Here is a 13,554-nt window from a genome sequence, read left to right on the forward strand (position 1 = left end):
CTTTCCCCAGAAAATGTCTAAATGGGTCTAAATGGAAATGTTGGGGGCCCTACAGTGAGCCATAGATCAGGGGAGATCCCCCAGTGCTGGCACAGCAAGACTTCAAGGCCCGTAATCTGTGCAGAAGATCTGAACAACATAGTGTACAGGGTAAGACTGTCTGTCATATATTGTAGTCTCACTAAGCGGTTTCTTGGAATTGATGTCATTGGGAGAGTAAACAGAAGCAGCAAGCTTCTGTGTTCCTCCAAGTTCCTTCCACCTTCTATTTTCCTCTAGCTTTTGGGGGACATCTTACCCCCAAGGACTGTAAAATCTCTGAACTTGGAGTACACTCTGAGTGAGTCAAAGGGACTCATGATCTGCCTGCACCGGTGTCTCATGTTTGTCTTTTGCCCTAATTGCTCCCTGGTTCTGGAGCAAGCCAAATAAAGGCAATCTTGCTTCAAAACCAAGTTGTCATTCTCACCCATCCTTTGTGAAACGGGTGGTGAGTGTATCTCATCTTGGATGTGGTTATGAAAAGGCTGGATTCCTCTTGGCATCATCTTTCTGGCATAAGCCAGAATTCTTTTCTGTTCATTTGTTAATTCTTTCTTCCCTGTTTTCCTCCCATCTTTCTGGAACACTCAATGAACCCTTACTAGGTGCCAAGCTCTACGATGGAGATATAAAGCTGAATAACACAACATTGCTCCACCTTCAAGGTATTCACCAAATTCTAGAGCGACAGAAAAGTAAACAAATACTTATAACACACCTGAATAAGTACTGTAATGTAGGAATATATGAGGCCTTGTAAGATCAAGGGAGTGGTCACAGCATGTAGTTAGATGTTTTGAAAACACCTGGTGGGAGGGGTCCTGGTGGGAGTGTTTGCTGATTTCCATGGGACAAATTTTGTCATTATGATTTTCTTTCTTTCTTTCTTTCTTTCTTTCTTTCTTTCTTTCTTTCTTTCTTTCTTTCTTTCTTTCTTTCTTCCTTCCTTCCTTCCTTCCTCTTTCTTTCTTTCTCTTTCTTTCTCTCTCTCTCTTTCTTTTTCTCTCTTTCTTTCTTTCTTTCCTTCTTTCTTTCTTCTTTTGAGGCAGAGCCTCACTCTGTTGCTAAGGCTAGAGTACAGTGGCACAATCACAGCTCACTGCAGCCTTGACCTCCCCAAGCTCAGGTGATCCTCCCACCTCAGCCTCCCAACTAGCTGGGGCTACAGGCACGCACCACGATGCCCAGCAATTTTTTTGTAGTTTTCGTAGACACAGGGTTTCACTACGTTACCCAGGCTGGTCTTGAACTCCTGGGTTCAAGTGATCTGCCTGAGTTAGCCTTCCAAAGTGCTTCCAAGGTGTGAACCACTGCTCCTGGCTGACTGATTTCAATTTACCAACTGATATCACTGGAAACAAATGAAAAAACAATGGCCTTTTTGATCAGTGAGAGCTGGCTCCAGCACGTGACCATGATTTCAGCCTTGTGAGACCCTGAGCAGATCTGTTCATTCTGTTCCTGGACTTTTGACCTACAGGACTGTAAGCTAGATGAGTGCTGTTTTAAGCCCATACATTTGTGGTAATTTTTAATGCAGCCGTAGAAAACTAACTCAATGCTGTTTAAACCCTCTTTAAGGATGTGAAAACTAAGGCTTAGAAGCAGTAAGGAGTTTGACCAAGGCCATGAGCATCTAGCAAGTGATGAAGCTAGGATGCACAATGAGGTAAGTCTGACTTGAAGGCCTGGGACCTTATATCTTATGCTCTATGACCTCCCATAGAAAACCATGACACATAAACCACGAAAGGCCAGAACCATGAGGGACTCCATTCCCTTGTTTATTTGTTTACTTTTTAAGGACCATAAAATGTGCATTATTATTAAAAATGAAATTCTAAGCTAGAGGAAAATCGAATGCTGAGTGTGTCTTTGGACTTGAAGTGCCTCCTCTGTGGTTAGCTTGATATTGATTTCAGAGGAAAACACTGTGGAGTAACAGAAATTTCATATGGGACTCTACTCATTAAATGTTTGAGTTTGGCTGGAATGTCCATTTCTGCTTTTTTCCTCCAGCCTGACCAGATGTGCTCAGAAAATTTGGTTCCCCGAATATGTACATCTGTCAAAATTCCTGTCAATTTTAGCATGACTGCCAAGGGAGTGAACAAAGAGAGTTAGCGATTAACTTCAAAGAACTTTGTTGGAGAGGAATAAAGATATTTAAGGCCTATTTTTTGAACTAATTGCATTTGCATATTTATGGGATTTACTGATATAGCAGTAATTAAAAACTATTTAGTAGTCTTAAAGGACGCATAACTCAGTTGCTGTTTGCATAATAAACACTTCCTTATTATGTTTGCATAATAAACCCTCTCCCCTTGCTTCTTCCAAAAGACATCGGTCGATCTAATAGGTGCCATATCTTACTTGAAAATAATGGAGAAACAGAGTGCAAAGGCTCATGGGGATGTGAAGTGAGGACTTCTAAAAGAAATATATTTTCAGGTACTTTCTTAATGATGGGCTTGGCCTGAACTTCTGTAAGAGAATCGCAGATTCAAATCCCAGATTAAGTCTTTGTTTCTTTTACCCAAGTAATGCCACTTAAGAAGTCCAAATACGGTTGGGTGAGGTGGCTTACACCTGTAATCTCAAAACTTTGGGAGGCCGAGGCAGGTGGATCACCTGAGGTCAGGAGTTCGAGACTAGCCTGGTGAAACCCTGTCTCTACTAACAATACAAAAATTAGCCGGGTGTGGTGGCATGCACCTGTAGTCCCAGCTACTCGGGAGGCGGAGGCAGGAGAATCACTTGAACTTGGGAGGCAGAGGTTGCAGTGAGCCGAGATCACACCACTGCACTCCAGCCTGGAAAACAGTGCAAGACTCCATCTCAAAAAAAAAAAAAGAAGTCCAAATGCCTAGCCCCTCATGATTCCAAATTTTGACTTACATATACTGATCTGCTGGAAAGGCTAGAATGAGACTTACCCCCACACTCATCCTTCCAAGGATGATGTCTGGGGAATTAGCAGAAACAATGCAGATAAAAAGCTTTCTCTGGGTGGATGTATTAGTCTATTCTCATACTGCTATACAGGCATACCTGAAACTGGGTTATTTATTTTATTTTATTTTGTTTTATTTTTTGAGATGGAGTTTTGCTCTTGTTCCCAGGCTGGAGTGCAATGACGCAATCTCAGCTCACTGCAACCTCTGCCTTCTGGGTTCAAGCGATTCTCCTTCCTCAGCCTCCTGAGTAGCTGGGATAACAGGCATGGGCCACCATGCCCAGCTAATTTTGTATTTTTAGTAGAGATGGGGTTTCACCATGTTGGTCAGGCTGGTCTCGAACTCCTGACCTCAGGTGATCCACGAGACTGGGTAATTTATAAAGAAAGTGGTTTAATTGACCCATAGCTCTGCATGGCTGGGGAGACCTCAGGAAACTTACAATCATGGTGGAAGGGGAAGGGGAAGCAAGGCAACATCATCCATGGTGGAGAGAGAGAGAGAGAAGGGGGAAGCGCCACACTTTTAAACTATCAGGTCTCATGAGAACTCACTATCATGAGAACAGCAAGGGGAAAATCTGCCCCCATGATCCAATAACCTCTCACCAGGCCCCTCCTCTGACACATGCAGATTGAAATTTGAGATGAGATTTGGGTGGGGACATACAGCCAAACCATATTAGTGGATGAAAAATGCTGTATGTAAGATAGTGAGGAGGGACCATTTTTGTGAAAAACTGAAGGGTGGGGAGAGGAGCAATACCAAACCTAAAAGAACTGAGTATGAGCTGGGTGTAGTGGTGCATGCCTATATTCCTAGCTACTGGGGAGGCCAAGGCGGAAGGATCACTTGAGCTCAGGAGATCACGACCAGCCTGGGCAACATACCAACACCTCATCTCTACTAAAAAGAGAAGAAATTAGCCAGGTGTGGTGGCACACACATATACTCCCAGCTATGGGAGGCTGGGATGGGAGGATTGCTTGAGGCTGGGAGATGGAGGCTACAGTGAGCCATGATCACACCACTGCATTCCAGCCTGGGCGACAGAGTGAAACTCTGCCTCTTAGGGAAAAAAAAAAAAGCTAAAAGTACTGAGTAAACAAAGTCCAGACAGGACACTAAGATTAGAAAAAGAAAGATCTAAGCCAGCTGACAGTACAGAGCAAGGCTGTCAAGGAAAGATCAGGAAGCATTGTATATAAACTACTTTGAAGACAAGTCACTCACACAAAATCATTGCCATCTTGACAGAATTCATCAGCCAATAAAGAGCCATAATGGGCAGGATTACTAGACTGTTGTTAAGTTAGCTAATGAAAGTTGTAATGTACCTGTATTACACATCATTAGTAATGGCCTTCCAGTAACAGATGGGCATATCAGAAAGTGCAAAGAAAAGGGAGGGAAGCACGTCCCCAGAAGGTTTGACTTAGAGTCATATCTTACTACAATGCATGGCAAGAATGCAATGTCGATCATCGCCTCAATTAAACCTTTGCATAAAGGGATGCTTCTGCATTGCTTTCCCATAAAAAGTGCTACCTACATAGCTATATTGCCTGTAGCTTGCCTTTCTCTTGTCCTAATTCATCCCATAAGTAGAAGCTGACAATTCAAAGAACTGATAGGAAGAGCTGAGACTTTGAGGGCCAGATCAGTCCTCTATGATCTTCTCTCTTGATGAAGCCCCATTTATCTGCCCACTCTCTCTAAAGAGTATTTCTCAGATAAACTTTCCATAACTGTGTACCAAAGTTCCTCCACCAAGTTACATTTAAATTACTCTTTCTTCTGAAATATTTTCAAATGTATAGCAGAATTGGATGGATAGTACAAAGAATTCCCCTAGACCCCCACAATCATTTGAGAATAAGTTAGCAACATGATCAACATGATGTGCCCTGTTTTTTTTTTTTTTTTTTCTGAGACAGAGTCTCATTCTGTCGCCCAGGCTGAAGTGCAGTGGTGTGATCTCAGCTCAGTGCAACCTCTGCCTTCTGGGTTCACAGGATTCTCATGCCTCAGCCTCCTGAGTAGCTGGAATTACAGGCATGTGCCACCGCGCCCGGCTAATTTTTGTATTTTTAGTAGAGACAGGGTTTCACCATGTTGGCCAGGCTGGCCTTGAACTCCTGATCTCAGGTGATCCACCCACCTAGGTCTCCTAAAGTGCTGGGATTACAGGCGTGAGTCACTGTGTGTGGATCTTCCCTCATTCTTGAATACTTAGTGTGCTGGTCTTACAAACAAGGACATTCTTTTGCATAATCTCTATACAATTAAAATCAGGAAACCAACATTACTACATTGCCACATTACTACCATTTAATCCACATACCTCATTCGAGTTTCAATTCTTCCCAAAATGTTCTTTATAACAAAAGGATCCAATTCAGAATCAGATATTGTGTTTGTGTCTCTTTAGTCTGATAGGTTCCTCAGTCTTTCCTTAACTTTTATAACCTTGGCACTTTTGTGTGTGTGTGTTTTTGTTTTTGAGACAGGGTCTACCTCTATTGCCCAGGCTGGAGTGCAGTGGCACAATCACAGCTCACTGCAGACTCTATCTCCTGAGCTCAAGTGATCCTCCTGCCTCAGCCTCCCAAGTAGCTGGGACTACAGGAGTGCACCACCACATTAAACTAATCTTTTATTTTTTTGTGTGGAGACAGGGTATCCTTATGTAGCTTAGGCTGGTCTCAAATTCCTGGGCTCAAGCCGTCCTCTTACTTCAACCTCCCAAAGTACTGGGATTACAGGTATGAGCCATTGCGCCTGGCCCACCTTGGCACTTTTGAAGATGCCTGCTGTTTTGTTTGTCCCACAGTATGCCATTGTCTCATCTGGTGTTTCCTCCTGAATAGATTCAAGTTATGAATTTTTGGCAAGACTATACCGGAAGAGCTATGGAAGCTAGGTGTGCTTGTTACTATTGGGGTGTCATTCTCCTAGGCTGCTAAGTGGACAGAGCTAGGGAATATATGCATGTATGAACATGTGCAAACACACATTACATTTGTATTTATTTCTTTTCTTTTCTTTTTTTTTTTTTTTTTTTTGAGGCGGAGTCTCCCTCTGTCTCCCAGGCTGGAGTGCAGTGGCGCGATCTTGGTTCATGGCAACTTCCACCTCCTGATTCAAACAATTCCCCTGCCTCAGCCTCCCGAGTAGCTGGGATTACAGGCATGTGCCACCACGCCTGACTAATTTTTGTAGTTTCAGTAGAGATGGGGTTTCACCATGTTGGTCAGGCTGGTCTCAAACTCCTAACCTCAAGTGATCCACTGGCCTCGGCCTCCCAAAGTGCTGGGATTACAGGCTTGAGCCACCACGCCCAGCTTATTTGCAATTATTTATATATTTAGCAAATGTAATGAAAACCATGGGTTCACACTGATACCTCCAAAACCAAGTCAACACCACATGGTTATCTTAGTTTTCTCTCTTTCTGTATATACCACTCCCTTCACCAACAGTAAGAAAGCAATTAGGCTACATTTTATTGGTAGATGAAAATTAGGTGTAGAACTTCATGGATTCTAAACAAAGGGACTGAGTGATTAGGAGAATAGGAATCAAATATATACTTTCCCCCCTTCGGTTGGCTCTGTGAAAATTTATATCAAAATTTGCCTCTATAATCTCATTTTTAATAAAAAAGCAGGCAGATGTTGGAAATGGTATTTGTTTTTTCTTTCTAGAGCATCTGGGGGTGTCTAGAAATGGAAAATAGTGTTATTGTATAGAATTATGCATCGTGTTCCTTAGTAACGAAAAATGAATGCATATTCAATCAAAAAGTGAAAAAAAAACTTTTATTAAATGATGTTGAACTTTAACAGTTTTCATCTTCAATAAGCCTAGAAGCATCCTTTCTAGAAGGTTACTTTCTGAATTGTGAGCAGTGAAAATTTGAGAAGCCCTCCTATTTATCAAAAATCAATGTTTCTTTTAATTAAAAGGGCTTAGGAAAAACAAAAAGCACTTTTCCATTGCATTGTTTGCAGTTGTTCTTCATTAGACAATACCAGGTTTCCATTAGCCTTGTGTAATTCAAGAACCCAAGAACCACTGTCAAATGCTGAAGATGTTACTGCATAAGTCTGATTTAGAACAGCTATTTGGATTTCAATTATTAATGAAATTAGTGTCCTGAATGTCAGCAAGAGCACTGCCTTAGGTAAAGGCTGTAAAGGAAATCATATTAGTGTGGAATTTCCTCTCCTTAGGGGCTCCTCTTAGATTACATTATTCACTTAGCTATCTCCTGTCAGGAAAATGGAAATGTTGGCCACAGTCTGATCTTGGGGCAGAACCAAAGGGAGAAGTTAAGGGATTTCATGACGGCATCAATTCCAAAACATTTGCATGGTGCTGGTATTGCCTTTGGTCCCACTGAGTGTTTACAAAATAGCACCAGCAAGGATAGCATCAACTGGCAAACGGAGAAGGAGGAGAACAGAGTGGAGAGGAACCCTGTTAGGAGAAATTGAGCGGCATTCCATCTGGTAGGCAAGTTTGCATTTCTCCTTTTTGGGATCTGCCCAGGAATGTTGGCAAGTGTAATGGCTCCCCTGTGGGCCTGCATCCTGGTGGCTGCAGGTGAGTCCTTTTAATAATTTTACTAGGCATTAAGGATTAACTCTTAGAAGATAGAGACAATATTTGTATACACTGTGCTGTAGGACTTCTCAGGCATGTTTGCTTTTATTCATCGTCTGTAAAATGCCAGTCCTGTGAAGCTATATGGAAAACAATGATTTGTTTGTGACTTGGCTCCTATGATTGCAAATACATATACATATAGCATCAGACTGTGGGGCTTTTTACACATAGCTGAAAATATGCTCTGAAATGTTATAATTGCTTGATAAATCTCTGCTTCTCTAGAAATCAAGCTCTCTGCAGCTTGATTGAGAGTTTGGGGCATTCTTTTTCAAATTTGCTTTTATGTGTGGATAATATGTTTTTATTATCCAAAATAGTCTTGGCTTCATTATCAGCTGTTAGCAACCCAGAGAAAAAGTCCGTTAGATTTGTCATGGCTACAGATATATGTATATCATATTGGTATTAGAGGCCTTAACATCTCGCCTTACAAAATCTATATAGGTGATGAGTATATCTCTAAAGACAGGTACTATAAACTGGTAAGTTTTGAGTCTACAATTCCTCTTAAAAGTAATTTAGAAGTTAATACTTTTTTTCCTAAATTTCTAGAACTATAGTTCCATGGCACCAGTATTAACTCTACTGAATTGAATCATTTTAGTTAGGATACAATTGATTCTTAGTACACGTGCACAAATCAAGAATTTATGATTATGCTGGTGTTCTCAACACCCCACTTTCTTGAGGTTTCTCCTAGAGCTCATATCTGAATTCTCAAGTTTTAGAATGTAACTGGAAGTGGAATGAGTCAATTATAGAGATGAGTTAGAAATTTGGTAGCCAGGAAGCTGGAAATGATTTTTTTATTGGGTAGAGAAGAAAAATAGCCACTTATCATTAAAGTATAAAAATCCTGGATGTTGAACATAAAGGATAAAAGCATATCTTAATTGTAAAAAATAAAAACAGAGCAAGTGTCATTAAATGCCAAATGGGTTTCTTAGTAGAAAATAATCGTGAACATTAAACTAAGATAAAATAGAAAAATGAAGATAAGAAAACAGACTAAGTTCTTAACAATATCTCTCTAATGTTTTGTATCATGCATGATTTTTGTTCTAAATGTAGCAGAAAGAAGTGTTTTAATAGTGTCTGATAACCAGTGCTTTACCATAAATCATTCCGTGGATACTTGTTGCAGAAAGACCTGCCCTGTGGAATTGTACTGGGTTTTACTATATTTACTTTACATATTTTACTATATTTACAAATCAAGATGATTTGTAAATGTAAGAGCACGGAACCAATCTCAGGGGGCAGTGTGCTGGTATAGAAGGAGGCCTGAACAAGGAGAGCCAGCTAATTCCTGCTTCACCACTCACCAGCCACGTAACCCTGGGAAGTCAATTAATCTCTTAGAGACTCAGTTTTCCTGTAAGTTAACTTTATTTTGGATATTCATGACAATCAGATAAGACAGCATTGTTAAATTGTAAGGTGCAATGCAAATGTAAGATATTATTAACCTGAAAACACATGCAGAAAATACCACTGGCTATTTCTGTCCAATAATATACTCCTTACAACATGTCAGTCTTCTTTTTGAAAGGTTACTTGCTATTGTTCCTGATATTCTCAGGGAGCCAGGTTACACTTAATCACGTAGCGTCATTATTAAGAGCTTGGACTTCCAATCCAGACCAGCTGTGTGTAAATATCACTCCCTTCGCTTGCAAGCTTCATGACCTTGGGCAGTGCTAACCTCACTATGCCAATAGTCCCTCATCTGCAGCAATAGTGCACTCCTCACAGAGCTGTAGAGTACCTGTCTCATAAGTTTGTTGGGAACGTTGAAGGAGATCATTCATGTGAGGGCTTAGCCTGGTGCCTGGCGTTCAGTCAGCATTCAATTAGTGTTAGGAATTCAATACATAAATCTCATTTCCTTTTAACCTCTCAGATATATGTGTAACTTTCTTATAATCCTACAGATACATAGTGACTAAAGCAAGAATAGTGCTTTCCATCAAAGTGCCCTGAACACTTTAAGATAGGTGCATGGGAGAGTAAGTCATTAAAATGAGGAAAACACAGCAATAATTTTACTGTGTTCTTATCTTCCTCCTTTTCAATCTCTCTTCACCAACAAGTGCTTCATAGCTCAGTCCCTAACACATTCTACTTTCCAGAAATCTTACAAGTGAATTATTTGAAGCTGATTATTAGCATTCAAGAAGGCAGTTTTGGCGAGGAATCTTTTCTGGGTCTGTTGATAGCTTCCATCAGTGTCTGTTGAAACATCACTGAACTGTGAGTCATTTAGTGCTTGTGTGAATGTCACATTAGCTTTCAAGGGGCATAATTTACTGTTAATTAATGGTCACTTAAATCCTTAATCTCTCTCCTGTAATTGATCTTTCTCCTCAGGCAAATTTGCATTCATAGTAGAAATGTAATTTATTATTTCTTCCCATCTTAAACAAAGAACTCTTTCCCCTTTTGGTTTATTTAAGCACATTTCCATTTGCTTATTATTTTTCTCATTTCAGTGCTTGATTCTCTTTTGTTCCTAGTCCTAGCTTCCAGAACTTTCTCTTTTTAACCAAGATTTTGACCCATTCTAGAAAACATGAGTTTATCCATAGGGAATCTATGGATTGCTTCCTAGACAAGATCGCAGAGGGGAATTTGAGTCTTTGTGAGCAGTCAGTGCGAGGAACACATATTCATTTCTCAGAATTATGTTTTAATGCTGTCTCGGATAATTTCCTGTATTGAAACATACTCATTTCGGTGTTTCCCCAACTGAGACTTGAATTGGGAGCTTCCAAGCGAGGTAAACGTGAAGCTGCCCACAGCAAAGTTGGCAGGAAAAGCACTGGGACAGCTTTGCTTTGTGCTCCTGACTTCCCTCCCCTGGGGTACACCAGCGAGAAATGTTCTCAGGTAGAGAGATTCACAGCACACTTTTTGACAATAACAGTTCACAAAAACCCTACAAATGATGCCTGATGCAAGCCACCCACCTTAGTCCTGCACGCCTGAATAGCTAACGCCATTTTAGGCATCTTCTTGGGTGAATTGTTAGGGAGTTAAAATGCTCATTAGATTCCCAGTTCCGACGGTAATGAAAGTGTATATTGCACTGCCCACAAGGAGTCTGGCATTGTACCTCCAGCATTGTTGTTAGCATTTTGGTCACACTGACATTGTTAAATCATAGAAATTGCTGCCTGTAGCGGCAAGTGACATGACATCATTCATAAAGAAATGGGTATAAACAGGATTGTCGCACAGGGAGAAGCGATCTCATTTACAGTTTCCTGCTGGATCCCTCATACCTTTGGCAGCTCATCAAAATAACCATCAAAACCACTGAGAGCCCAGGCAAATTCACACGCAGGACACTACAGAGAGATTTCACTCACGCACTTTGTCAGGAGGTGTGCAATTTGCTTCGGTCCAATGACTGAGTGAAGCATTGAATCCCCTAAGGGCTGGCAAAGCTTGTGAACAAAATATCTTTTTGCAATTCAGAGAAAGCCCTCACAAATTTGTCACTTCCAATTGCTGGTGCTCATTTCTCTTGCTTCCCTTCCTCTGGCCTCCCTGGCCTCAACACCAATCACAGCTCCTCTACAAATCAAGATTTTTGGGTCAGAAGAAATGGTTGTTCCCTGGAACCAGAGAGAATTTTCTCAAAACAAAGATCTCATTTTCTGACAAGTGCATTTTATTTAAGGACAGATGAAATGAGAAAAGAGATTTTTGAGGAGAAAAGTACAAATTGGGCTCTCGTTAATCCCTTTATCTAGAAATCTATACAAGTTTTTTGGGTTAATGGGTTTCTTCATGTTTTTTTGCTTGATTTTTCTATTGAATTTTTGAATTACACATGAAAAATCAAAAGAAAAACCAACGCGGGAGTTAAGTTTTGGCTAAGTGTGTAGGTGGGTTTTTTCTAGATGCTAGGAGAGGATGATACAGGAATAAAGAAATTATTCTGTCTCCAAAATGCAAGATTGTTGTAAAATGGAATTGTAGGTACAGTTTTCCAACCTTGGAGATGGCGTTGATTTACTTGTTTTTACAATGAGATTTCTCCATTGGGCACTTAGGCCATCAGCTTACTTTAAGCGTTTGCCAAAGGCCCCACCAGCTGGCTGTGAATTGATGCAGATTTTGGTGAGCTGAAAGCTATATTCTAGTAAAAGCCACCGAGTCCTGAACAGTCTGAAACCTCCTAAAGAAACCAAGCTCCTCTTACTTTTATCTTCACAATGATAGTTTATTTTCCAGGAATTCTAGCCACAGATACACATCATCCCCGGGATTCTGCTCTGTATCATCTCAGCAAGCAGCTATTACAGAAATATCATAAAGAAGTGAGACCAGTTTACAACTGGACCAAGGCCACCACAGTCTACCTGGACCTGTTCGTCCGTGCTATATTGGATGTGGTAAGGACCATCTTGCCCCTTCCTATTCTTGTTAACGTCTTTTAAAACAGTCTGCAGTTCATGCAGGAGCCTATGAGAGGTTATATTCTTGAGATTGTAGTTGAACTGGCAGGGAAGTTGTGCTAGATTCATTTTAGCAGTTAGGTAAAATATTCATTAGGCAAATCATGCTTTCTAGCCCCCAGTGGACACTGTGTAGGGCAAATCGTCTAGATCATGGAATTAAGATGTTTTAAGAATTGTGAAGCTGAGTGTGGTGGCTCATGCCTGTAATCCTAGCACATTGGGAGGCCAAGGTAGGCAGATCACTTGAGCACACGAGTTGGAGGCCAGCCTAGGCAGCATGGCGAAACCCTGTCTGTACCAAAAATACAAAAACTAGCCGGGCCGTGGTGGTGCATGCCTGTAGTTCCAGCTACTCAAGAGGATGAAGAGGGAGAATAGCTTGAGCTTGGGTGGTTGAGGCTGCAATGAGCCATGATCATGCCACTGCACTCCAGCCTAGGTGGCAGATCCAGACCTTGTCTCCAAAAAAAAAAAAAAAAAAAAAAATTGTGGTCATGGATCATAGTACATATTGTATGAATATTGCTGAAACCAAAAACAGTAATAGGTATTTTATCCTATGGTTCACATTTGTTATGATAATAACAGATTTAAGAAGAGATTCACTACTTATTGCTTGAGATTTAAAAGAGAGAAAAAAATGCCTTATTATCTTGAGTTTATAAGGGGGCTTTTATATCTAAAGCGTTTGCTAAGGATGGTGGAGAGAATTTGTTTATTAAAGCATCCTTTTTCTCCTATGTCTGGAAGATGGGCTGTGGGAATGAAACGAACACTGTAAAGTAGTTGGCAGAGTTCTTAGGAAGCCATCAACAAGTGATGATCCTGATGGTTAGCACCTCTTCCTCTTCCTCCTTTTTTCTAATTACAAAGTCTTTGATTTCAATTGGTCCCAGAGTTATTTTGATTTCTCTCTTTTTTCTTTTTCTTTTTTTTTTTTTTTTTGAGATGGAGTCTCTCTCTGTCACCCAGGCTGGAGTCCAATGGCACGATCTCAGCTCACTGCAACCTTTGCCTACCGGGTTCAAGCGATTCTCCTGCCTTAGCCTCCCTAGTAGCTGGGATTACAGGCATGCGCCACCACGCCCGGCTAATTTTTGCATTTTTAGTAGAGACGGGGTTTCACCTGTTGGACAGGCTGGTCTCAAACTCCTGACTTCAAGTGATCCATCTGCCTCGGCCTCCCAAAGTGCTGGGATTACAGGCGTGAGCCACCACACCCGGCAATTTCTCCTAAAAACAGTCTTTACTGAGCTCGTTTTGTTAAAGTAATTTAATCATTGTTTTTCCATTTACTTCTCAAAAATTGTTTTCTTTTCTTTTTTTTTTTTTTGAGACGGAGTCTCGCTCTGTCGCCCAGGCTGAAGTGCAGTGGCACGATCTCTGCTCACTGCAAGCTCCGCCTTCCA

General features: G+C 41.0%; 1 protein-coding gene across 2 annotated transcripts in view; it reads left to right on the forward strand.

Annotated features, from left to right (window-relative positions):
- Positions 1-7,420: 7,420 nt before the first annotated feature.
- HTR3B (5-hydroxytryptamine receptor 3B) overlaps positions 7,421-13,554 on the forward strand; it is a 44,240-nt gene continuing 38,106 nt past the window's right edge. Inside the window, exons 1-2 of one of the 2 annotated variants that reach the window (XM_522188.7) lie at positions 7,421-7,610; positions 11,919-12,079. In XM_522188.7, coding sequence (XP_522188.2) covers positions 7,559-7,610; positions 11,919-12,079 — 213 coding nt within the window. In that variant the 5' untranslated portion in view covers positions 7,421-7,558. The remainder of the gene's footprint in view (positions 7,611-11,918; positions 12,080-13,554) is intronic. The other variant, XM_063784536.1, reaches the window with a different exon arrangement.

Source organism: Pan troglodytes, chromosome 9 (genome assembly GCF_028858775.2).
Source record: "Pan troglodytes isolate AG18354 chromosome 9, NHGRI_mPanTro3-v2.0_pri, whole genome shotgun sequence".
NCBI lineage: Eukaryota > Metazoa > Chordata > Mammalia > Primates > Hominidae > Pan > Pan troglodytes.